General features: G+C 39.0%; 1 protein-coding gene across 5 annotated transcripts in view; it reads right to left on the reverse strand.

Annotated features, from left to right (window-relative positions):
• CUL1 (cullin 1) overlaps positions 1 to 26,757 on the reverse strand; it is a 77,508-nt gene that overhangs the window by 25,755 nt on the left and 24,996 nt on the right. For all 5 annotated transcript variants that reach the window (XM_074315217.2, XM_019739403.3, XM_019739402.3 and 2 more), the window contains exons 3-9: positions 11,837 to 12,011; positions 9,585 to 9,752; positions 7,213 to 7,263; positions 6,924 to 7,014; positions 5,991 to 6,154; positions 1,445 to 1,607; positions 461 to 591 (exon numbers count right to left, since the gene is read on the reverse strand). In XM_074315217.2, coding sequence (XP_074171318.1) covers positions 461 to 591; positions 1,445 to 1,607; positions 5,991 to 6,154; positions 6,924 to 7,014; positions 7,213 to 7,263; positions 9,585 to 9,752; positions 11,837 to 12,011 — 943 coding nt within the window. The remainder of the gene's footprint in view (positions 1 to 460; positions 592 to 1,444; positions 1,608 to 5,990; positions 6,155 to 6,923; positions 7,015 to 7,212; positions 7,264 to 9,584; positions 9,753 to 11,836; positions 12,012 to 26,757) is intronic.

Genomic DNA, 26,757 nt, shown 5'->3' on the forward strand with positions numbered 1-26,757 from the left:
CTTCCTACGTAAAATTACGTGAATTATTGCTACCCTAGCAGCGATATTCTATGTACCCCCAGGGGTGGGTGGGAGGGATGGGAAATGCTATAAATTCCAGGGCCTTTCCAGGGCCCCCAGTCCTGTGAGTGCCAGAGCAAAGCTTCTAGGAGGCTTTAGCCTGTTCCTTCTATGGAATAATCTCCCAGTGTATGGAATGTAATAATGAGAAGATATAAAGGAAAAAACATACCAAGAAATGACACCCTTAATGCCTACAAAGTGCACAGAAGAGTTTTTTGGAGGTATTTACCAAAGACGCTTGTGAACTGTCTTTAAAAAGGCACAGCAAGGTTCTCTACGGGAGTCCAGTGAAAATCTTACCACTCGGATTCATAAATGGAAACACACACAACACATTGTCTGCAGTTCGTGCATGGAAATGGTTAGGCCGGCTGATTTTCAGTTAAACAGTACTTACGTTTAAAGCAGCTTCTCCACACTTTTCAATGGCTGCAAGACCCTGATTATGAATGTGCGTCTCCAGCAGTTTTTTCAATTCTCCTAGGCCATCCTGGATTCTAGATACAAGATTATACATGCGACCCAAATCTGAAAGAAGGAGGAGCCACCTTTATGCACTAAAATAAACTTGGACAGCCATTCCACTAAGTATGTGTTTGTATTGAGATGATACCCTGAAATAAAATGACCATGTTTTCAGACCTTAATAATCCAAGTACACAATCATAATAAAATATTTTGTATTTAGTATATGTATATTTAGCTAAAAGTAACAATGAAGTTTCACTATTGTACGTTTATTTCCCCCCTTACTATCAGAATCCACTATCACAATAGAGAAAAAAGCCTTTTTATCAGGAAATATCTGATGCTTCCTCAACACTGAGATATTGTTTATGCCTGCAGTGTAATAGGCACATATTTATTTTTAAAACTGAAATTTAAGGAGAATACAAACATCCACCTCAACTATACAAACGAGTCACAAAAGGACCCCCAAATTTTTCATTTATTATACGTATGGCACATGGTTAGTTTATGACGGCCAAAGAAGAAAAACCCTAAGTCCAAATACCAATATTTTATTGAGCTTCCAACATATCCCAGTAAAACTCGGGAGGGGTAAGAAAAATACACAACAGCCTTTTCATCTTGAAGAATTTTCAAAAGAAAAACATTCAAGAAGAAAATTAAGGGTAGTATCAGTAACACTCAAGTCATGGAACAAGCTGTATTTCGTATTAAACTGAAAAGGTGCTCTTCTCTCAAAAGCCACACCCCAAACACAGGTCTGAAATCAATACACAAGGTAAACAATCACATAAAATCATATAAAACATGAATGATGTTGGTGATGCTGTCAACTCTTGAGTCAAGAACCTCAAGTTCAAAACTGCAGATCATAGTAAGTGTCTATAGGTTGCGAGTCTTAGTGGCTCACCTTCATTTTTGTCAGCATCCAGTAAGTTCTGGAATTCTGTGTGGAAGATTTCCAAATGCTTCTCGATGAGCACTTGCTCACACTTCCTTGCTAGTTCGTCCTGGGTGCTTTCGTGAAGGTAAACCTGCACTCTTCGCTGTTCCTCGAGCAGGCGGGCCTCTGCCTGGAGGAATTAATTCAAGTGAGCGTTTGAGTTCACTTTTAAAGAACTGTTACACGAAAAATGGCTAATTAAACTCACAAACCTGCTCCAATCACATATGATTTAAGAAAACAGGGGTAGGGACTGTCTGATTTTAGGGTGAATGCTAAGCATATTTTAGCGGGCACTGATGGGTTCCATTTTTTTCTACAATGCGTATTTCCCATTCAAACTACTCTTTAAATGACTTAAGAAGGTTATAATTGGTTATAATTATAAATTATCTTCCTTTAGCTATGTGGTTTTTCACCATTGAGGGTAATACCGCTATCTGACCCTGAGCTACCTGGTGATCCTCTGCTATATGCAGAACACCAAGAACCACTACGTTTGACTGAAAGCTACTTGAAATCAAGAGTCACATAAGTATAATCCCTGAAATGACCACATGGCAATAATTATTAGTAATTAGATTTTAAAAAGACTTTTTATGGCTAATCTCTTGCCAATCACTAACTATACCTCTGGTATCTACTGGATTACTTATACATCTCAATTTCTTACATTTCCCTTCAAAAAAGAAAACAAAGATACAATTTAACAGCAGCAGCAAAATTAACAAAAGTCATATTTTATGATACATCATAGCAAGAAATATATGTGGTGTAAAGTATCACCAAGGAACCACTAAATTATCAATGCAAAACAGAAATTTCAACGATAATCTGATATTCGGATGATCTGAAAAAAGAGACAAAAACTATATTTTGTGTTATAAAAATGCCAATACTCTCCAAAATGATTTTTAAATTTCATATAATTTTAGAGAAATCTGGAAAAATTCATCTGGAAGAATAAACATCCAGGAGCTAAGAAAACATAAAATAAAAAAAACAAGGCAAGACTGGCAACTGTCAGGAATTAATAACAATGAGATAATTGTTTAAACTACACAAGTTAGAACCTTAATGAGTTAAATGTGAACAATAAAATAAACCTGCAAACAGTATGTGTCAACAAAAAAGGTGACTATCCTTAATATATGATTTGTGAAAAAAATCAACAAGTCTATCCAAATAAAAACATGGGAAAGGAAAGGGAAGTGACAATTTCCATATGAAGAAATATAAAAAACTTGATGTTTCCAGTAAGAGGTAACTAAATTATAGCATATTTGGTTAATGGAATACTATTTTCAGTAAAATAAATAAAAATGTTAATATAACAAATCACTAGTGAAAAAAACAGGTTACAAAAAAGCCTATAGTATTACTCCAATTTGGCTCAGTATACACACTTAGTGTCCCAAGCTTACAGGTTTATGTTATTTGTATTCTGCAAGAAGTCTACAGTTAATGTGTATTTTTGTCTGATTACAAAATTATTTTTAAAAACAGTGAGATGTTTACGTGCTTTAACTTAGAAAGAAAGGTCTACGTTAAGAACCTGCTGCTTCACGCCTAATGTTTCATTAAGCTCAATACCTCAAGAGCCAAAGCTGATGAAATACAGGACGTGCACACCCAAAAGCACAACATTGCTTTTGTTTTACATTATATCTGTTTCCCATAAGAACATAACCAGCTTGGGCAGCAAAAACTCATCTCTCTCAAAAACTTTGCATTCCCCTGCAACATACTTTTACCGTGTCCCAGATAAGGCTGTTACACTCTCTGAGGGGCACTGGCTTTCCATCTTTTGCACAAATAGTAGCATTCTAGTGATTACGAAAACATTCAAGTCTAGAGCGGCCTCATTAATCACTTATTTTATATCTAAGAAACCAAGGTCCTAGGTGTTGTGTTATTAGGCTTCGGGATTCTTTGTTGGTGGCAGATAAGCATGTTAGAACACCAAGATCACATTCAAAATGACTCAATACAATTATTAAAGACTGTCCCTACTAGTTCTATCAGGATCATTTTGTAGTAAAAACCAAAGTGGAAGACAAAACAAAAAAATACAACAGATCAAAAAAGGGAAGCAAATTAAATGAAGGTATTTTTAAAGTTTTGCTTTATGACTCTAGAAACCCAGAATAGTCATACAGACGTTTTATAGCTCAGATTAATCTCCATTACATGAGACAGAAAGATATGTCAAAACACTGGTGTGGCTTAGGGGTGTTCACTCATCACACCATCCTTGGGGAGAAGCCAAGGATTCTTAAACGTTTCCCCTCAAACACGGAAAAGGGAACACAGACCCCCAGGGAGTCTGCACAGCTGGCCCAAGTTGGCTGCTGAAAGCACAATACGTATTTCTGGGTGTCATGCTTTATCTCAATACTGTTCATGAGTTTTGCATTCTATTTCCTGATAGAATATTTTAATATGAATATAATTTCTCCTTAGGTTACTGAGTAAAATGTGCAACCTTTTGTCCTGTGGTTTTGCATATACTGGAGGTTCTCAAAATGTGTACGTGTGATATCAAACACTTTCATCTTTACCAAGCACCAAACAGCACATATACATATAAAATATGTATTTGTAATTACTTATTCCCATTTTACAGATGAGGAAGCTGAGAACAGGTTAGGGACAACCCTCTAGTAAATGGGGAGGTGGGGCGTTCTGAACAGTTTTGAGATGCAAGGCTACATGGAGGGAAGAGCAGAATTGTTTGCGTGGTTAATTCCAACGCTCTGCTTATAGACTGTCTGCGTAAGGACTTCCAGAATGTGAGACAAGTCGTGTCTGGTGAGATCCAACTGGACTTGGCCCAAACCTTTAACCCCCCTCCAGAAAGAAGTCCCCTTTAAGAGAACCAGGATGCAGGAAGCACGCTTGCTCCCTTGACAGCAGGGCTCACGCTGGGTAGGAAGCATCCAGGCCATCCAAAACCTTTGCTCTTCAACTTGCTGGTGGGTCTCGTGCCTGATTTAAAAACCAGACCTCCCTGCTTTGGGAGAGCGTATGTGGCCCTGACCTTACAGGCTGACTTCTATGACACCAGAGTGTACTCTGCTCAATGTGGATAACGGACCGGACCATAGTTCACTAAAGTCCTTAAAAAGAAAAGGATCGCACGGCCACCGCGGACGTACACCTCGATACATAAAAGGCCCCACTTTTAAAACGTAGACTGCTTTAAAAGACTCACCATGTATAGTAAAAGATGTGTTTATAAAAACTACACTGCCAAACTAAAATGAAGTAACAGACAATGCGAAGATTCAACACAGAGTATGTTCATTTGTCAGGCAGCTGTTTGAAACTCTGAATGAGTTGGTTTTGGTTAATTCCAAGTCGGGATACAAAAGCTAATTTAACCCATAAATATATATACACAAAGAATTATTACTATTCCAAGTATAATACGTCTGAAGAATTGTGAGTTATCAGAAATTAGTTTGTCAAGGACTTTCGACTTCAAACGTCTCAGACCCTCTTATCATCACTACCTCCTCCCAGGGGAAAATACACTCAGATCATCACAAACCAATCAGGCAGCACTTGACAACTCGAGGCAGGGCTGCTGCCTTCCTAACTCTGTTTCTCGGCATATGGAAACAGTGACTGTGCATCGCATTTGCTCTCCAGGTGAAGAGAGCAGGTATCAGACAGTCGGCCCCAGATTCCCTGGAAATCTTGCTCATCTAGGTCAGGGGTCAGCAAACGATACAGCCCAGGGGCCAAACCGTGCCTGTAAGTGACGTTTTATCAGAACGCGGCCACACTCCCTTGTTTACACGTTGCCATGGCACACTGGCACCCAGTGGCAGGGCTGCAGTCGCAATGGAGACCGCACATGGCAAAGTCCAAAACATTTACTATGTGGCCCTTCGGAGAGTTTGCTGACTCCTGACCTAGGCCATTCCTCAGGGCATAAGTCTAGGATACGGATTCCCAAGACAGAGAACAAATAACATTTACAGTGGAACTTCATTATAACACCACTTAGCACGGAAAGAGATTCACCAGACCCATCCTGGATCTTCTCCTACACGAGGAGTTAGATCCCATCATTTCAGAAGCACCTCTCCTCTAACGCAAACTGGAAGGCTGTGTTACAGATTGTTAGGGGGTATTTTAGCAGCGAAGAAACAAAGCTTGAAGTCTGCAAATCTGAGACTATTTGTAAAAACTATTTTCTCCTTGACCTGGTGAGACTGTGGCTCCCACTAGAAGCAGAGGCACATTCTAGGAGAGAGAGTTCAAAACGCAGAAGTCATACCGTTCTTACGGCTGCATCCTTAGAACAGTAAGGAGAAGAGTCATGATTATCAAATTCAGTCATAAAAGCTCTTTGGCGACTCAGAAGCCCCTGCTACAGACACTAGACAGTAACACGGCCCAAGAAATGACTTCTGGAGAAGCTGCATATGCTAAAGAGAATAACTCCTTTGAACAGCAGTAACTTTTAACTGAAGTCCACTGTAAGTACCATTTTGAAGCTTACCTTTTTCATATATTCAGTAACTGGGTTCTGCTGCAAGAATTCAGTACTCTCTCTGGTATAAAATCTCTCTGTGTCAGCCAAAAACTGAGACTCAAAGGATTCTTTATACACTGTTAACGTAGGGCCCTTGGCAAACGCATCGTCTTCATTCAGCCCCAATTCCACTAGAAAGAAATATGAACTATATTTCAATTACCCTATTTTTTGTTGTATTTTACAGAATATACTTAGGTGTAGCATCCAGTTTAAGTAATGCTTAACAGGTAAATATACTGTTTCCATAAAATAGAATAAAATCCAAGACATACAAAACCAATTAATTCTGACCCATGGCAGGCATGTTTCAAAGTTATCATGAAGTTTATTTAGAAAGTGTTGGTGAACACACAATGGGATTTATAGATGATGTAATACAGAATTGTACACCTGAAATCTATGTAATTTTACTAACAATTGTCACCCCAATAAATTAAAAAAAAAAAAGAAAATGTTTGTTTCCTAAAAAACATAAAAAGAATAAAAGTGACTAATTTTAAACTTTTAAAGAAATACAATGCCACCTAAATTTTTAAAACATTGTATTACATTATTCGTTTTTCAATCTTAATTTTTCAAGTTGATATAAATTTCTGATTATAATTTAGCTCTACTAATGACAGTATCATATTATATATCCAGTAATTCAGTATGAGGTCAGACAAAAAATAATTCACATGCCTATTCCATCAAAATTTCCTTTAGTTACAAGGATCAAACAATTTTTATGATGTGTAATAATAGCAAATGGAATCACACAGAGAATTATGAGTACCTTTGTAAATACTAACGATATTCTTGGTAACACTAAAATGTCTGAAAATAAATCTGGTGGAATATTGTTGCAACTAACATTTGATGGGAAAATTCTGAATAAATTAAAGGAAAATTGTTTACCGTAAGACTGCACAACTCCACTAATCAGTCTTGTATTGATGGTTTCACCATTTCTTTCCTTTTCAATCAGTTTTAAAACAGCATTTGTTACCTTTAGAAAGGGCACAGGAAGAAGATACATGTGTTACAGGCTACGGTATGTGTCATACTACAACACAGCTCTGAAACGCTTAAATCGATTCAATAATGCAAGAGGAGCGATAACTCCTGAGACATTCCAAAGGAGGAAGACAATGGCTAAGAAATAAGATCTAAGGGATTTTAAAAGGAAAGTAACATAAGCAGGTACCTGTTTATTCAACGGCCTGAACAGACAATCTCTCCAAGTCACCAACGCCAGCTGGGTGAAAAGAAAAGAGAAGTATAAAATGTCTATACTTTCACTATGTTTTACTAAGACTGAAGTCATAGGAAATAGCCTGAAATATTTATCGATATTCTTCTATCATTACAATGAAATCAGAGAGCCACTCTCTTGAATTAACAACTTTAAGAGGTATCAAAGTACAGATGTTTATCAGCTCACATTTTAATAATTAAGATAAAAAGAAAATTTGGGATTTAAGAGTATGTACATATCAGCTTAAAGGATAACAGTGGATTCAATCTATAAAATTGTTCCCTGGGACAAATTAATTTTTGACCTTACACATTTAATGAAGGTAATTCCAGTTATCATCATAGTTTTCTAATATTCAGTAAAATAAATAACAGACTATAAAAATCTAACAAGTTCTGTATCCTGCTTTGGTGATTTGTTTCATGGATTTGCATAAGTGTAAAGGCATCAAACTACACATTAAACAGATACAGTTTACTGTACGTAAGTTATTTGAATTTCCCATTTTACTTATACTCCTGGGAGAATATATGTATGATGCATTTTTAAAAGACTTTTAAACTTCCACAGAGGTTGTTAGAAAATTACTATAAAAATGCTCCCCAAAAGAGAAATTTTATAATTTGCACATGACTTTTAAACTGTTTGTTGAGAGATGTATTATTCAGTTAAAATAAAATTCAAATTTATAACAATTTAACACTCAAATACAAACTGCTAAGAAACTCATTTAAACATAAATGCTAGCAGTCTTATTTTTCACAAATGTAATAGATAAAACTGGGCTTATGTAAGATACAGACTTCTGAAAAGACTGTATGTAAATTTAATTCATACACTGAACTTTCACTGAGGGTATTTCTTCCCTCCACCCCCCAAAAGAAGAGCATGAAAGTGGTATTTAAGAGAAAGCATTTTTAATAAAGCAGGAGTAACACATACACAGCCTCTAATGCAGGAGGAAGAATGCAATGCCGTGGACGTGAAAGACACACCTTTAAAAATAACTTTTTTCCAAACACTTTTTCTAAGTTAAGACAGCCTTCGACGGTCCTAATATGACTCTTTTAAAAAAACACTCTATAAAGTAGACTTGTACTTTTTCATATTTTCTTTACCTGGTATTGAATATGGTAGAAAAAAGGTTAAAAAAACTGGATTTTTAGGACTCTGATGTTATTAGAGGGTGTATGTGGTATTTCAGGTCAAGCAGGCTTCTAAGAGGAAATCGACCCAAATCACGCTGATTCCTACACTGATAACTGTCAGTCCCCAAAAAAGCGTTTGTAAGTGGAAGAGAAAAGGAGAAGTACAAAAAGCTCAAATCAGAACAACAAACCCAGAAAGTTTTGTTAAAACCACATAACCGCGAAGTACCATTAAGCAGCAGTAACCGTTTGGTACAGAGATTGAGCTGTGTGTAGTATAAACAATAAAAATGTGTCTTGCGTCTGTGATACACTTTATGTTTTTCCTCCAATTAAATTTGTCTAGAGTAAAGCAACAAAGTACTGTTATGATACTAACACTGTGGATACAGAGAAGCTCATCATGCAGAGCTGGACATTTGCTGCCAGTGGTTCAGTCTGTGTGTCCGACAGCCCGTCACCAGCTTGCTTTACAACAGGCTCTCAAACCTGACAGTATCAGCGAGTTCGCTAACAGGTAGCGGGGCCCCACCTGCAGACTTTCTAATTAAGTGAAATCTAGGCTGAGGCCCAATAACGTGCACTTCTAACAAGTTCCCACGTGGAGACAATGCTGCAGATCTGGGGACCACACTTAGAAACCAGGGGGCCTAGAAAAAGCTCATTGACTGAAGGAGCATATTAACAAAGATAATTCAACAACTCCAGTTTTGCCTCTTCAAAATTTATTTTCATGCAGTCTATATTAAAAACCCCTCAATTTTAAACTCTGTAAATACCATTACTTATATTACTTTGTAAAGCGAGAGGGGCGCGTCCCGTGAGGGTGGGTCACTGAAGCCGGAGTCTCAGGTGAGGGCATGACTCGGGCTTTCAGGGCTGCAACCGGGGCAGTTCCAAGGGAACCCTGATGGTTGGCTGCTCAAACAACCAGAGGAGGAACCTGACGTAAGAACGCAGAAGTATGCAGGTTGCGTTTCAGAACTCCCATTTACTCACCCTCTCCTTTCTTGCCATAAACTATTTCAAGGGTCATTTACTGATAAATTAAAACAAAGGTAAAATGAACCCACCAGTCTGAAAATAGCTTAGTATTTGTCTAGATCCCTTATCTGAAAAGCTGATGCATCACTAAGAAAACAGGTATTCGGGATGTATTTGAGGAAATCTTACAGAATAGATTTCGTAGATGCCTTTGCGGCCCTCGTCACATTCGCGGCGAACCCAATGTCGATTGAGGTAGGCACATATTCCATTCAGCACTTTGCTGGAAAACCGGTAATCTTCCCACTGCTGAGTGTAGAACTTCAGTACACTCTCGTCCATCAAGTCTTCTCCATCCTAAAAACAAGGTCACCAAAGCTTTAAAATGACGGATTTGTCACACGATAAAGATGAACGTTAACTAAAATCTATTGTATTAAAACACATTGATGTGCATGGTTTTAGATGGGTTCTTTAAATTATTCTGTATACAAAAATGTCTCATTAATACAAATTCTCACAAGAATATAGCTTATGAAAATTAGACGAGAGGGAGCATTTTAATAAAAATTCTTTCATCTCAAACTGGAACTTTCCCCATGGTATTAAATATGAATATATACCCATAAAAAGAACCCTGAACTTTGAGTATGAAGGTAATCACTTTTTGTTAACAAATAAGGAATTTACCTCGAAATCATCCTTTGGGTATTTTCTCTCTGATAAAAAATTAACATGTCCTATTAACAATTTAGACCATGGGGCCAACACCATTTATTTTTTATTTCATCTTCCTTCTGCATTATATTTACTTAAACATTATAAAAATGCAAAGCTTTTTGTGGCAATGTTACATTTTTCTAAACATAAGTGTAACGGTACAGTATTTCTTTTTTAACAAGACCTCATGAGGAAAATGTACATTAACCAAAATTATTTTTACTGAGATTTCCGCAAGTTAAACCACACATTTCTATTTGAACTGAACTTGAAATTTCTTTCTTAGGTATTAATGACATCTCCAGAGTAAGTGTTAGACTCTAAAAACTGGGCATTTAACTGTAGTGCCTCTGAAATACGCTGCAGCAGGAACGCAGTCAGGGTGAAACTGGACGGAGGGAATTCTGTGAACCACGGGCCTGGGAGCCCGGGAACCCCCCCAGCCTGCGTCTTCACTGTGGAAAAGCTCCCTAAACGTGCGGTTCACAGCAATCCAACCAGCCATATGGAAACCTGACCATATCGTGATACAACCAAATTGTTGCTCATTTATACTTCACTAATAAGAAACGAACTACGAAACGCAAAGCTAAGGTCTTCTGGATGACAGTGTGTATGACCTTTTTTAAAACGCAAAAATCTCTCTGACAGCATGGTTATGAGTACTTTTACACACACAACGCAGGGTTCCTTACTTTAAGTTCCTTACTTAAAGAATTCCCGGGTTCATTTTACAAAATGTTGTGAATAAAAATATGGACACAGTGGCTTCAGCAAGACATCATAAACACACTGTTTAGGAACTATCTTGGTCACCACCTGTGGGCCATCAACTATAGTCTATTAGAATCATGTTTAAGTTTCCAATTAGCTTGTAAAGTCTATAAAGAAAAACAATTTTGGAGCATGCTGAAAAGTTTGCCTGTTATCTGTAAATCAGAAATCTTTAAACTATATTCAGAGTGCAAATTTCCCAGCGTGGCGAGTACAGATGTCTTCACGCACTCTATTTAATATGTGTGGCCCCAGGTGAAGGAGGCCCCTGCCCGTCCTGGGGCTGGATGGAACGCATGACACTGCCTTTGTTACAGAGGATGGAGACTGAGAAGAAAAAGGCGGAAGACAAAGGAGAAAAGCTCCATCCTGCCCAAGCGAAAGGCTCAGATTCAGAGCAGGAGGAAACCACATTGGAAGGCAAGGGCTGTCCTAGGGAAACCCATCATAACCAGGGGCACAGTTTCATCGTCATTCTGAAATAAGACTACACGACCATGTGGAAAAGGCAAGATCACACTGCAAAGATGTGATTACCAAAGGCTGGGTAACTTTACAATCACTGATACATTTTGATTCAGAACAGCACATTGAGTTCAAAACACAACGTAGGCAGTATGAAGTCATGACCATGTGCTTTAAATCAAAAGGTTCATCAATTTCTAACAGCCCAATCACAAAATGGTTAGTAATTTGAGGAAACTATACTACTGTGGTGTAAGGTTATCAAAAATTTCTGATTTAACAAATTAAAAACCAGAATACGGCTTATGAAGGTTTCCTAACAGGCAAAAGACTAGAAAAGCCACGGCAAAACATCCTCCCACAGACGTCAGCGATGAAAACAATGAACGAAGGACAGCGAAAGATTTGGCACTGAAATTGGAATCATGATTTTACTACAACATTCTATTATAAATATTCAGTACATATGTAAAACATCTTACCTTAAGAAGATTTGTCAAGTAATTCTTCAAAAATTCTTTAAGCCTTTTGTATAATTCCAAGCCAACAAATTGAGCTCCGCCAGGAGTCTGCCCCTTTTTCGATTTAGAAGGAGGGACGCCAGCCCCTCGAGCTTGGTTCGACTGGTGAACACTCGTGCAGTAGTTGTACACGTGACTTGGAGGGAAGTTAAGGAAACCAACAGGCATCATTGATGAGAACAGTGATTAACAGTGATTTTAAGGAAGGTCGCCAAGAAAACACTAGACCTTCTAGATCATCTAATGCAATTTTCTTGTGGAAAACTGCCCTAAGAGTATATGCAAAGGTATAAACAGAACTGGCAACAGGGTACCATGGAAAGGTCCCAAATGAAAACAGCAATTATCTACCTCAGTAACAACAAGACGCCAATAACCAGTCTATCGCGATGCAGAGCTGTACTCCCAGAATCATACATTATATAGAAATAACCAAAACTTGATTTTAAAATTATTTAAGTGGAGAAAACCTTTCTAAACAAAGTCATATAAATAGTTAATCTGAAATTCTGGAAATATTTTAGTAAAACATATCTTTGAAACAGGGTTACTATCTTTAATAAATTAAGGTAATTTCAAACAGTATGAAAAAATTATTCTCTATAGAACTATGAGCAAAGTATTCCAACAGGAAATCCAAAGCTAAAAGAAATACGTATTAGTAGCCAAAATCCCCCCAGATCATCAGCCTCAGAAGTAATCAAAGAACTGTGCCTTACAACAATGAATCATTTCATTAGATGTTTCATATGTAGAGAGTCACAGACTATAACACACAATGAACTCTCGTAAGCACATGACCCAACCTGGAAAAATCTTCTTACATTCCCACGCTTGTCCCATTCTGTCCAAACCGCTCCCTCCACTTTTTAGGAAATGAAACAGTACAGATTATAATAGAAATTATCTCCTATTGTTATGTATCCTTCCCTAATTGCATCCCTCCCTTCACTTTCCTTAGGGGCCAACATCCCCAAAATTTGGTGTCTATCATTCCACTGGATGTTTGTGTATTTTACTGTGTAACTAAATATGAGATTATTTTACGTATTTTCAAATTTTAGACTACACAAGTTATAACATGTACATTTGCTTCTGCCATTTGTTTCTGATAACAGGTGAAGTAGCTACAGCTGCATTATACTACTGTTTCCCCGAAAATAAGACCTAGCCGAATAATCAGCTCTAACGCGTCTTTTAGAGAAAAACTTAATATAAAACCCAGTATGTGGTGATTGTGTGATGTGATATATTAATTTTTGCTCCAAAAGATGCATTAGAGCTGATGTCCGGCGAGGTTTTATTTTCGGGGAAACACGGTATGTAGTATAGATTTACAAAATTTATCCATTCTCTTGTGGACAGACCCTGCCAATGATCATTTTGGCAGGTTCCAATATTTGGTAGGATTCTACTGTATTTTGTCTTAAATCTGATGTTCACCTTGAGGTTTCTAATCCACCTTGAGTACAGCTGTGAATGAGAACATACCACGTATTACATTGTCTGTCCTTTCCCACTATCTGTATTGCTACTTCTAGAAAACTGTCCATTTCGATGAAGTTTTCAAGTAGACTGCCCCGTTGTTCAGTCTTCTCTTTAAAAAGGTACCTTATCTACTTAAAATATGGTTTATGATTAATTTTGCAAGAGGCTTGTCTATTAGTCTTTTTTAAATAACCAGTTTGGGATTTACTGATTTTCATTACTGTACATTTCCTTTCTGTTTTTAATTTACTTCTTTCTTTATATTTGCTTTCTTTCTGTAAATCCTTGTTTTGGTTGATCAGCTTTGTCAATTCTCTGTTCTTTTTAATATAAGCATTGAAAACTACTAATTTTCTGCTCGACACCAAGGTCTGATATGTGGTTTCTTTATTCAGTTACATATTTTTTCCATTATTAGGTCTCTTAAGAGTTTAGAACTTTTTAGATTCCCAAAGTACATTTTTTTACCTTAAAAAAAACCCTTAACTATATTCTAAAAGTAATCAGGGAATGTTACCTTTTTGATACAGTTTCTTTAAAATGTAATGAGACTTATAATTGAGTATGTAATTTTCTTTGCGTGTGCTTGAAAAGAATGTCCATTCTCTAACTGCTAATTAGAACAAGCTGATCACTTCTGTTTTTCACATCTAAATTGTTGGTGATTTGTCTGTTTATTATGCACTGAAATCTCCTTATCTAGTCATGGATTTGTCAATTTCTCTTCCAAGTCTCTACAACATCTGTCATATATTTTGAGGCCCTGTTAACAAGCAGACAAATTTAGAATTATATTCCTGGTGACTTGTTCTTTTTATCATTAGGAAGTAATTATGTCTATTCTTAACAATAGTACCTTAGAAATCTATTGCTTCTGATGTTAATATAGTTATTTCTTTCTTTTGGTTAGAATTTTCCTCAAGTATATTCTATCTCTTTACTTTCAACTTTTATGTCACAGTGTTTTGCTGTATGCACACCACCACAGGAAAATCCACTTTATAAAAAAATTGAGTTTGACAGTTTCTGAAGGGCAAGTTTGGTTTTAAGATTACACTGTTTTAATTGCTATTTGAATTAACTTCTATCATCTTATTTTGCATTTTCTATTTTAGTTATTTTTCTTCCACGCTTGTGTTGTCTCCTTTTTTCACTCCCATTGGGTCAATATTCCCTCCCTGTTCCATTGTAGTTATTTTATTATGTTGGAGTTACACATTTTATTTGTATTCTTGTAATGGTTACTTTAAAATTTGACGTACATATTTTGCCTTTCACCAATTCTGGTAAATTCTCAGGTTATCTCCTCTTCAAATACTTCTGATCCCCTTTCTATTTTCTCCTAGCTTTTCTACTATATGTATGTTGGACATTCTCACCTCACATCCCTTATCTCAATTTATATCTTCAGTTATTTGCCATCACTTCATCTTTGTTCAAACCTAGTTTTTCTTCATCTACCATCTGGTTAAGTGGTCCTCTTTCAGCTGTGTCAAATTTACTGTATACTTTTAAGGATTTTATTTTACATTTGTAGAATTTCCCTGTTTCTTTTAAAAGTCGGTCTTATTTCCCCCCGTTTTGTTCCTTTATATTTTTGATTCATTTACATCACTGTTTTTAACATATTAGAGGCACGCACTAAAGATCCTTTAGCGATCCTTTAGACAGACCCAATTCTACATGCTCACTTGTTCCGGTGGACTCGCTGTTCCACTTCGTAACTTTATATAGTTGTAAACTCATTTGCAGTGGGGTTTTCACATTAATTTCCAGCTTGAGGAAATCCTGCAACAAGTTGGTGGTACAAACTCAAACCCCAAACACACCCTAGGTGACAAAGTCTCAGCTCAATACTTTCCTAGTTGTCTCCCTGGGCGAGTGGCTCAATTATTTTGTTTTCCAGTTCAGCTCTTCCCTGAAGATTTCCATGGAAACGTCAGCACCACCCCCACTAACTGCCCAGGCACAGGCTTTGCTTCCTTTTCTGTGTGGCCGCCATCTCCCAGCCCCCCTCTCGCCCAAATCCCCGAAAGGTACCACACAGAGGCTCTTAATTTTTATCGAGCACCCAGTTCTAGGTGTTGGGTTCCAGGAAACTTTTTTTGGTTATCTAGTTGAGCCTGACCTCTGTTATTTGGCAATATATTACTCTCCAGCTACTAAATGAACAAAGGTCTTTAAGAAAACAGTGAAACCCAATGATAGCCAAAGTACAGGAAAATGGGAGATTCTATCCATTGGGATCAGAATGTACACTTACCATTTTTCTGGAATAAAATTTGAAAATATTCAAAAGCCTTAAATTCCATTCTTTTTGCTACAGCAATTATACTCATCAGTACTTATCATGGAGAAATTAGCACGGAAGTATATAAACACTTACTGAGCAAACCATCACAGCACTGCCCAGTTGTGGAGGGTAGATGTCCAAGATCAAGGTACGTGAGGGTTGGTTTCTGGGGAGGACTCGCTTCCTGACTTGTAAACAGTTGCCTTCTCCCCGCATCCTCGGAGAGGGCTCTCCGGTGTCTCTTTCTCTTCTTGTGAGGACACCATTCCTATAGGATTAGGGCCACATCGTATGACCTCATTTAATCTTAACTATTTCCTCAAAGGCCCCAACTTCAAATACTATAAAACTGGGCTTAGCGTTTCAAAATATACATTTTGGGGGTACACAATTCAGTCCATAACACCACATAATATATGTTTATATAAAATGTTCAGATAGACAAAGCTATAGAAAGATTAGTGAGGGGTGGGGAGAGTAAGGTGGTGATAATTAAAGGATACAGCGTTTCTTTTTGATATAAGTGTTCTAAAATTGAATGGAGTGATAGTTGAACATACCCGTACCCATGAATATACTAAAAACCACTGACGTTTACACTTTAAACCAGATGAATTCTATGACATGTGAATTATATCTCAATAAAATTTCTATTAAAAAAAAAATCATTGCAATCCCAGCAGTTTTTAGGGTAGAAACTGACAAGCTGAAAATAAAATTTCTAGAAAGATACAAAGGACTTAGAATTGTCAAAATAATCTTGGGGGTGAGGAAGAAAACAAAGGTGGAAGACTTATACTACCTGCCTTCAAGAGCTTTCGTAATGCTACATAATTAAGAAATCACAAAAAATGAAAAGACCAAACAGTATTCCACATAAATGTAGATACAAAAATACTTTATACAAATAAAAAAGTCAAATTAGTAATATATCATTTTTGGATGGATATATCAATATATAGATCAATGAAACAGAATTCTAGAAACGAAATCACACTTACTGTGTCACTGAATTTTAACAAAGGTACCAAAACAACCCACTAGGGAAAAGTCTTTTCAACAAATGACACTGTAATAAGTGGGAAGTCTAATGGGGTGAAGATTAGCCCTACCTCACAGCACACGCAAAATTACCTCAAGATGGATCACAGACCCAAATGTAAAACCATAAGGCTTTAAGAGGAAAATACAGTATCTCTGTGATCAAGGCAAAGGTTTCTTACAGGTCACAGAACACAATAACTGTAAAGGAAAATTAAAACAAAGTTAAGTTTCCTTAAAATAAAAAATACCCGCTCACCCAAAGACACCATTAAAAAAAGCAATAGCAAGCTTCAGACTGGGAGAAAAGACTAGGGAGACGTAGCTGACAAAACAATCATATCCTAAATAAACTCATACGACTCAACAATAAAATGTACATTCATTCATCCAGAAAAAAGCGAGACTCAGATACTTAACAAAAGAAGACAGAAATAATCAACCAGCATATGAAAAGGGACTCAATATCACTAATTAGGGAAATGCAAATTGAAACTGTTGAGATAGAACCATACACCACAAGAATGGCTAAAACCAAAAAGACTGACCTAACCAGTGTTGGTGAAATGGTGACACAACTAGAACTTTTCTCAATCATTGTTTATATGAATGCAAAACGCTATGGCACTTGGAAAAACAGTCAGTTTCTTATAAAGTTAAACATACTATTACCACACAATCCAGCAATCCCGCTATGTATTCACCTAAGAGATACGAAAACACTATGCCCAGAAAAACATTTGCACTTGGATGTTCCTAGTAGCTTTATTTATTATAGCCCCAAACTGGAACAAGCTCAGATATCTATCATTAGAAGAATAAAAAAACTGCCATATTCACACAATGGAATATCACTCAGCACCAACGAGGGAAAAACTTCTATTACTTGCAGTGACAGAAATAAATCTCAAAAGCATCCTGAGCTGAAGCAGCCTTACCCAAAGGGGTACATAATCCATACTTTTCTTTAGGTGAAGTTCTAGCACAGGCCAAACTAATCTAGGGTGGTGGCCTCGGGAGAGGCAAAGATTGACAGAGAAGCAGGAAGGAACTTTCTGTGGGGATAATAATGTTCTCTACCTTGGTATGGCTTTGGGTTACACAAGCAGATGCACTAGTCAAAATGTATCTAATGGAAACTCCAAACGAATGTCAAACTCTAATGACGCACACGTTTAGGTATTTAGGGAGAGGTGCATTGATTGATGCCAACAACTTACTCAGAAATGTATCAAATAAGATGGAGGGATGGATGGTGGATGGATGGATTCAGGACAGACAGATATGTGATTAAGCAAGTACAATAAAATGTCAATTACAGAATATGGGTCTTCACTATAAATTAATTTTTTTGTTTAGGTTTAAAAATTTTCAGAAGAGGTTGAAAACTCCAAGACAAAATAAAACGTAACAACCTTCAAAACAAAACAAACATCTGAACCTCTGATGTCATCAGCCAAAGACAATTATAAATGCTTTATTATCTAAAACCAAAAGCAAAGATACAAAACCAGTCATTTATGAAACTGCTGAACAAAAAGCCTGTGCACAACTTTGCTTCTCTCATTAAGATGTACTGTATCGGTGCTCTTGGCTAATTATGTGATAGGCTAGTCGTGTAAGCAGGTGGTCACACTCCGCTATTGTAATATTTGAGGCTGCTAAGTTATGTTGATCTCAACTGTGCTTCTTCATAACGATAGCTTGGGGCTTTTGATGCCTCCTATATGCCACCGTTGGTAACTTACGGCTGGGTTTCACTCGTCACAGCCATGGTGTTAATTCTGGGAACCACTGCAATAGCCCCCCAGTCCTCCCAACACAGACGGGACGCTCTAGAGTACGGGCGGTGCTCATCCGGGAACCTGGGCCTGCTCCCTTCACTTCACCCACAGGCCTTGGATCACGCTGAGTTCTTCGAGCAGACATTTCGTGCTTTTGTTCCTGCTATCAGTCCTTCTCTTCACCATCTTGGGCACAGAGATTTAGCATCTTCAGTTATGGGAAATTATTTTATATTCTCTATAAACTATTATACATTTTACAAATATCCAGATTTTCTACAGACTTCCTAACAATTAGAAATTAGGAACCCTGGGTTACTTCTCAGTCTCTAAAGCTTCTAGCCCTTTTGATTTACTTTCCAGTGTTCCTTCTAGCTCTTCTACTAACTTTTTCAAGTCTGAGTTACCATTTCAAATGTGAGTTTTCTCATGGTATCCTGTTCCTAATTTACTGCTGTAATAAGAAGCTTCTCATATCAGACAATGTTAATGTTTAAAGCATTTTCTCATTCCCTGTACTTACTACTATGTTTGTTTATTCTGTTCTTTCATACAATTATTAATTCTTAGTACTAAAGGTACTAAAAAACCAACAGGAAACACCACTGGCCTGAGTGGGGCTGGTAGGCCACAGCTGTGGGGGACTTACTGGGAGCTGGCCATTTCACTGCTGTATCCTCTCATGTCAATAAATGGATTTATTTGTCAGGGCCGTTCAGTTTTTCCAAAGAAGAATTGTCTGGGTCCAGCAGGACCATCAGTATTCTGATATGGAATCGGGGACCCATCACTCTAGATGCTTTCTATGCTTCCTACTTCTGCCAACCTCTGCTAGGCCTCTGTCCCCAAATTTCTAAGATGGTCCCACTCAATGTGTCCTGAATACAAGCAACAAGTCTGTCTAGAACAGAGGCTCCTGGCTGCAAGTGTTCTGTACTTGAGAATAGAGGGAGGTGATGGGCTTTTGATTTTACAGATTTTGAACCCGTCCGTCATCTGCAGGGCGCTGCCCAGTCTCGCACCCCTACCGTCTGCCAAACCCGAGCCTCCAGGCCCCACGCTTCCCAGGCCTTCAGGGCCAGGGGCTGTCTCGTCCTCCTCCGAGCACCTTCTAGATCAACGCTTCTCATACCCTGGTGGCCAGTCCCGTCTCCACCTGCTTTCCATCTTCCAAAAAAACCTGAATTCTACCTATAATGTCTGTTCGCTTCCATTCTTTGTCCTCATTGATTCAAAAATTACCTTACTATCATTTTAGTAACGTCACAAATGGGAAAGTCAAAACGTAGATTTCATCTTTAACCAGAAGCCCAGTAACCTGCTCCTTTTTGTGCTCTATTTCTATGGCCCCTCCCCTGGTTCAGAAGTTACACACCACACTTGGATTACTACTACTGAGAGCAGTTAGTCTCTCCCTTCCTTTGATCTCTTTCCTATTTTAATCCCATTTGGTTTCCAGACTGATCCTCCTAAAATTTGTTTATATCAAGTCATTAATTCTCAAGTCATATATCCAGCTCCATGGACCAGACCTACACTACATTTAAAACAAAAACAAAAACCCACAATGTACACTCATTCACCTGGCTTTCAAGATTCGCCACAATCTGGCATCATCCTTTATCCAAGCCAGTTAAACTAACCAACTCATACCGTCATTCTTACTACAGCCTGCACTCGAGCCAAACCATGTCCTGTAAAAGTGTCACCTCCCACTTCCACGCCCACCTTTCTCCCTACTCAGCACGTCCTCTGCAGTGTTACCATCTGCACGGCCCGTCACCCTCTGCGTGTCAGCCGTCTGCACGGCCCGTCATAGATTTCCTAATAATGAAATAAGACCATCAACATTTCCTGTCACATATATTCCAACACACATGTACACACACTCCACTTCATTTAGTAGGCATTTGAGAGAGTTTACAATACCTGAAACATAATAGAAAAACAAAAATGTAAGCCAGAATACATACATAATAGGAAAATAAAATAGGATCCAAAATTACAACATCCAAGTCAGAATCCTAAAGTTTACCCAAACAGACTGACCTCACAATGAATAGAAAGAAAGCTATTACACACTCGGAGGACCATGGGCCAAAAGTAACGTCAGTCCCAGCACACAGGTAACAGCACTGGCTGTTAAGGCAGTTCCTATTTGACTCAAGTACAATATAACAGCAATCAAGGAAAAACGAATTTTTCCATTGTCTTTAACAAAGACGCTTGTTTCTGGATCGCACAAGAATAGTTACCAGTGGTTAGACATGAGCTAAGAATGACATGTCAGGAGCCCATTCCTGTTCACTCGCAGGGACGTTCCAGAGCAAGTTCTCTATTGGGATCAATCACCAGGGAACCATTTGTACAAAAAATAACCAAAACCCTACAGATACACATTGACTTGCAACTAGGAAGTTGTCTGTGTTGAAAGTTACTTTTAAGCTACATACATTGTATGCATGTATGTACGTATGTATGTACGTATGTATGCATGTATGTATGTATGCATGCATGCATGCATGTATGTATGTGTGTGTAGATAAACACACACACAGATGTACCCACGCAAGCAGCTCCAGGGACTGCCTGGGTGGCTGAGACGCGACGGAACACAATGGAAAGGACAGGCACTTGTCAACTGCGTGCCTTTCTAGACTTCTAAAATTTTACAACAGGATTACTTATGTTTTAAAAAAACCAAAATTACATTTTAAGAAGTCCCAAAATGGATCTACTCTTGAGTTCGTGCAATTTTTCCTGCAAATAGTTTTAACCCACACATGAGTAGCTGTGTCCAATTCTGGAAGAGTTCGGTCTAAAGCCGATTTCTTGTGTGAAATGGTGGCCTGGGGGACCCATGCTAGCCATTTTCTTGAGGAGGAAGCAGACACAAAGGTCATATGCAAACAGCTGTGCACTTCTGAGGGAGCAGTGAACCACCTTTTCCAGAAGAACGGCCCCAACTGTGCTGTCATCAGAAAGGCGGAAACCACAGCCCACCCAGCCGGACAGACCTCACGGAGCTTTGAGATACCGTCTTCACTTAGTATTTTTTCAATCTTAGCTTTAAATCAACTATGCTACATGGAGAAACGTTACCAGGAAAGAAAAGAGCAGATTCTTAATGTGTATCAAAACTGCCAGAGAAGTCATCTATCCAGGGGACCCAGTCCTTCCTCGCGTGTCACTGGTGTGAGACAGGAGGAAAAAGCACCACTGGAGTAATTCAGTATATCCCGGGCAGGACAGACTGTCCATGTTCAAATGGCTCCAAAATTGAGGCGTTCCTCAACTACCGCATCTGGTTTTGTCCGCTGTGGGGGAGTCCAGGCCTCAGAATTCCAGCTGCTCACTCTATGAAATGGGGCTCCTTCCGCTGCTGCCCCCACCCCCAGAGCCCACACTTACCACACGCTGTTCTAACACATGCACAATTATGAGTTAATAAATCATTTACAGGAGGAGTATAAAAACTAAGTAAGTATGACTAATATTTAGGAAAAAATAGTCACATCTAAAATTATTTTCAAAGCAGAACTACTGAAATAGATGAAGAGGAAAAGTTAAATATAGGAAGTAAGAGGAAATACGGAAAAGAAAAACCATCAAGAGGTAAAAATCTAAAAGGCAATAAAACAGAAGCTTCATTCAGGACTCAATGAGTTAGCTGTTTTACACTAAGACAGCCAGAGTCTAGCAAAGCCACACATTTGACTTTTAAAACTTTGAGGTTCTTTTCCAAAGGTTCCCTGGGAGAGTTTCTTTGGCAGCACAGCCAAAAGCAGAGAGCAGATAAAAATCTAAGCAGACATCTGGGCTTCTTGGGGGCCTGACCAGGTCTCTATCCTCCGGCAGGCGGGGAACGGTGACGTGGTGGGCAGTCATGTTAAAAAGCCAAGAGCCAAGTCTGGTTCTGCCTCCAAAATAGGTCACATACCTCTTCTGTCACCCTAGAACTGTTTAGTCGTTTGCCAAGGCATACCTTCTGCATGCTTGGTAGGGACACGTCACTGTGAAAGGGGTCCCATCAGATGCAAAGGTCTTAGGCAAAGCTACACACGCATCGTTCCGCAAACATTTCCTGAGTGCGTTCCCTGCCTCCAGTCCCGGGGTGAAGACAGCAGCTCACTACCTGATGTGGGAATGGCCACACAGCCAGGTGTGACACAAGTGGTCCCGCGACGGCTGTAGGGCGATGCAGGGGTCTCCAATGTGCCTGCCCCACGGCACCGTGCTCTGAATCTAAAGCACACACATCTGGGAATCGATTTGCAACTTTCAGATACTACCAAAACTCAAACCATTTTCATTTTCTAATAGGAAAGTCAATTCAATTAAACAGAACAGAACCATTTCCTACGACCACTTTTTACCCAACTAGAACGCACGGTGGACATTTAAACAATTAACTTGTATGAAACTCAGTTGGAAAGACTTGGCACGAGCAGTGAGACTAGAACCACCTCCTATCTTCACATGTCCCCACAGGCCGACCTGCACAAACTGGCAGGAGCCACGGGCTCACCCACCGGTCTTTACAGTCTGTCTGTCAAGTTACAAATGAACTGGGTTCTCTCGAGGCTACGGTTACAGGATTCTGAAAGGCAACATCCCATACAAAGCCAACAAATCCACATCTAACAGCATATTTCAAAAGCAAAGACTGCTGGGAACTGATTGTGATTAACTATGAAATTTGTCTGAGAATGTTCCAAGTGCTCCGAGTATATACATTCATACACCATGAATCAAATTTAGAAGGAAAAACGCTGGACGTACCATGTTTATACTAATAAAAACAAAAAAATCACATCTAGAGGCAACTCTGCAATATTATTGTTAACTTCTGTGGGTTCTCTCTGGAAGGCAGATACAATTTCTCAATCCTATTTTAACTATTTTGACAGTACCAGGTCAGCAGTGAAAAGTACAGAGAACTTATATTTGCATAAGGAAAACTAATAAAAACAAATGAACTGTCTTTTAAAATGGATGTTCTATACCCAAATCTAGAAAGCACAGAAGATTGTTTTTTAAAACGCCATCCACAAACCCAATACCTACGAACAGCCACTTCCCATATGGTGACACACACATTCTTTCAAAAGTACAGGGTGCGCTGGGGGGAGGGGGAGTCACAGCACAGATGCCACTTTATGTCCTGCTTTTCCTCTTATTGCAAACATTATTACATGTCCATGAATATTCAATATATTCTGAAAGGCTGTTTATGGCCATCAAATACCAAATGCTTAGTGCTGAAGACGGAGGTTTTCCACTTTTCCTATTATTAAAGTATCCTGAACAGCCTTGCTCATACAGTTTCAACACAACCACTTCCTTGGGATAGAGTTAAAAGTTAAAAAAACAAAAACTACTAGACCAAAGTATATTTTTACGCCTTTATGTTTCAAACTACTGGACGAAAGTATATTTTTATGCCTTTCTGTTTCTAAGTTTTTCCCCAGAAGGACCACAGCAAACGAGCACTCCCACCGCACAGCCAGAGCCCCACCTCCCGCCACTCCTGCCAACAACACAGGCTACAGACGTTTCTTTAAAACTCTTCAACCTGATACGTTAAAAAAATTTTTTTAATTCTTCATTTCCTTAGTAATTATGAGGTTAAACATTTCCCCATATTATGACTGACCATTTGCATTTCTTCTTTCCGTGAACCACTTACGTCCTTTAGAGCTTTATTCTAACAGGGCAGATAAATAAATACATAGATGAGAATGGTAGCTTACATTTGGAAAAAAATATAAAAATACTTAGATATGTTTAGGTTTATTTGATGTAAGCCACACCCTTTAGGTGAGCAAAATCGTACTGATGTAAGACTCCTGAATAAAAAGCACAAGATAAAACAATATCCAAAGACAGTCACTGGGCTAGATATAGATGGTTATTTCCAAATGGATCACCATTAATCTATCGTGAAAACAATTTGTTCCTCTTTCCGTTTGATCCAGTTTTCTGAGATGTTGACTTTTTAGAATATAAGGAAAGAGGGTTTTGCAGCAGGCGAGCCGAGCAGAAAGGCCGCTGCCTGGATTACTCCCCACTTGAGCTCACAGCTCCTATGAAGAGCCAGTAAGGGGCAAAGCACGAGGGCCTGAGAAGAGTGACAGCAGCAGCCGTGACAGGACTGCACAGCTGGCAGGTGCAGAGCGGCCGCAGGACCAGCAAGTCCTGGCATGCCATCCCTGCCAGGCACAGGCTGCAGGCTGCCCAGGGCTTGGCAGAGTGACTCTGGGCGAACGAGCCCCCATCGCCAGTGCCCGTGAACTGTGTCACAGATCACCGGGATGGAGGTTAGGTATGAATTCTGCATATGCTGCTGCTGTAACTTTCTGAGGGGGAAGCCACAGGACTAGGAAGCATGAATGTCATCTTTAGTGTACTGCATGGTGAAAAGATGATTTTGAAAAAACAGGCTAAGAAAACAGAATAAACCGATTCAGCCCACAGACTACAGGGGGGGAAACAGAAACTGCAAAGTTTATGAGAACTTATGCAGGAAACAGAAAAAAGAGAAAGACTTCAACAGAGAAGAGCAGAGTGACTCCAAGGGGAGCTAGGATTATGATTTGAGATGTATCACGCCCGCAAGAAAAGAAGAACTCTGACCTGGAAGCGAGGGTCAGGCAGCTCTGGGGACTCGCAAAGGGAAACCCCAACCAGAGGGCCTGGGGTCTGGACTCGGTCAGACTGGCCGCTCTCTCGACTGTGCCAAGTGACCCTTACACTGTGCTGCAATGTCTGCTCCACTAGTCAGGACCCCACGCCTGTCCTGAGCCCAGCAGGACACTGGAAACAGAAGTGTCGAGAAACTGATAACAAACTTTATTACCTATTTCAAGTCCAAACAAAGGAAACCTACTATTATTTACCCACCTGCATAGAATGTGCTCCTGTATTTTACTGGAAAACAAAAATAGTCGTTGCATTGTAACTACATATACGTATGTGAGACATCACAGAAAATCGGAACTGAACAGAAGGGCTGAACAGATAGGCACACAGTGAAAAGCCAGGACTTAAGGCTAAAACTTTAGAAGAAAAATGAAGCCTTTGTTAAGTGGCTGGAAACAAAGTTAACTGAACTAGATCTTTCTGACTGCACATGCTCTGGGACCTTTTATTCTTTCCCCAAATTCCCTTCTCTTTCCTTTGCCATTTTAGTTGAAAAATCAAGAAAAATGTTTATGCGGGATAATAACCCGCCTTCTTATTAGGTTCCTAAGGGCTCTAAGAATATTTGTTTTACATCCAGAAGTAAGTTACTTCCTCTAGAACACGTCACATGTGCATCCAGGATAAACAAAGGGTAAAAGCCTAGCTGGGAACCACTCGCTGGATTTATGGGAAGAAAAGGGTGCCTCCTGTTGCTCTCAACCCGTATTCCTTCCCCTCCCTTTCTCAGTTTCTTCACCCACTCCTGGTAAGGCAGGTCCGACTTTGAAGAGTGACATCGGAACGGTGACATGCAGTCTGCCCCTTCTTCCCAGGACCCAAAGCTCCTCCTCACCTGAAACACAACTTCACAATCCCAAGTGGCAGGTGTCGCTGTAAACCAGCCTGGAGGAGGCGACTTTAAAGGGCGACACAGGTGGGTGGTTCCATGGGGGGTTGAATGGCACAGCACGGCCCTAGGACAAAACTTTTTAAAAAATTGTTATGCAAACTGAGGCTGCATAAAACTGCAGTAATGGCAACACAGTTTCAAAAACTACCACATCTTAAATGACTTCAATGGAAGTAAAGATGGGCTTCTAGAAAGGTGTGTCAGAGGATTCAAAGCTCTTCTACTTATGACAATAACACTGACATTGAAAATGCAGGTAAAATAAAAAGATCAGCCACCCCAATAAACTTTAATTAAAAATAAGGATCACAGGCTTTGGAGCTATAGGCCTCCTAGGACCCCCAGTTCTGTCACTGTCTGAGAAAATTAAAAAAAGAAGAAGGAAAATGCAGGTGAGGGGGGGAGTGTAATTTTATGATTTTCAATAATTAAATTAATAAATACAAGTAGACATTCTACTGTTTCATTTGTATCCTAGGGCTTAATATATTAAGAGTTGATCAAAACACTCTTTGAATTTCATAAGGAAAACACACAAAACACTTTAATACATGCGATTCACTTAAATACAAAACCCGAAGGTCATATAGTGGTAAGGGCAGTTCCTAGATTCAGACTACTGAGTTTTGGTTCCGGCATCAGCATTCATCAGTGGTTGCTATGACAACTAGGCAAGCTACTT

This window comes from Rhinolophus sinicus, chromosome 8 (assembly GCF_057876585.1).
Source record: "Rhinolophus sinicus isolate RSI-liver-muscle chromosome 8, RSI-T2T, whole genome shotgun sequence".
NCBI lineage: Eukaryota > Metazoa > Chordata > Mammalia > Chiroptera > Rhinolophidae > Rhinolophus > Rhinolophus sinicus.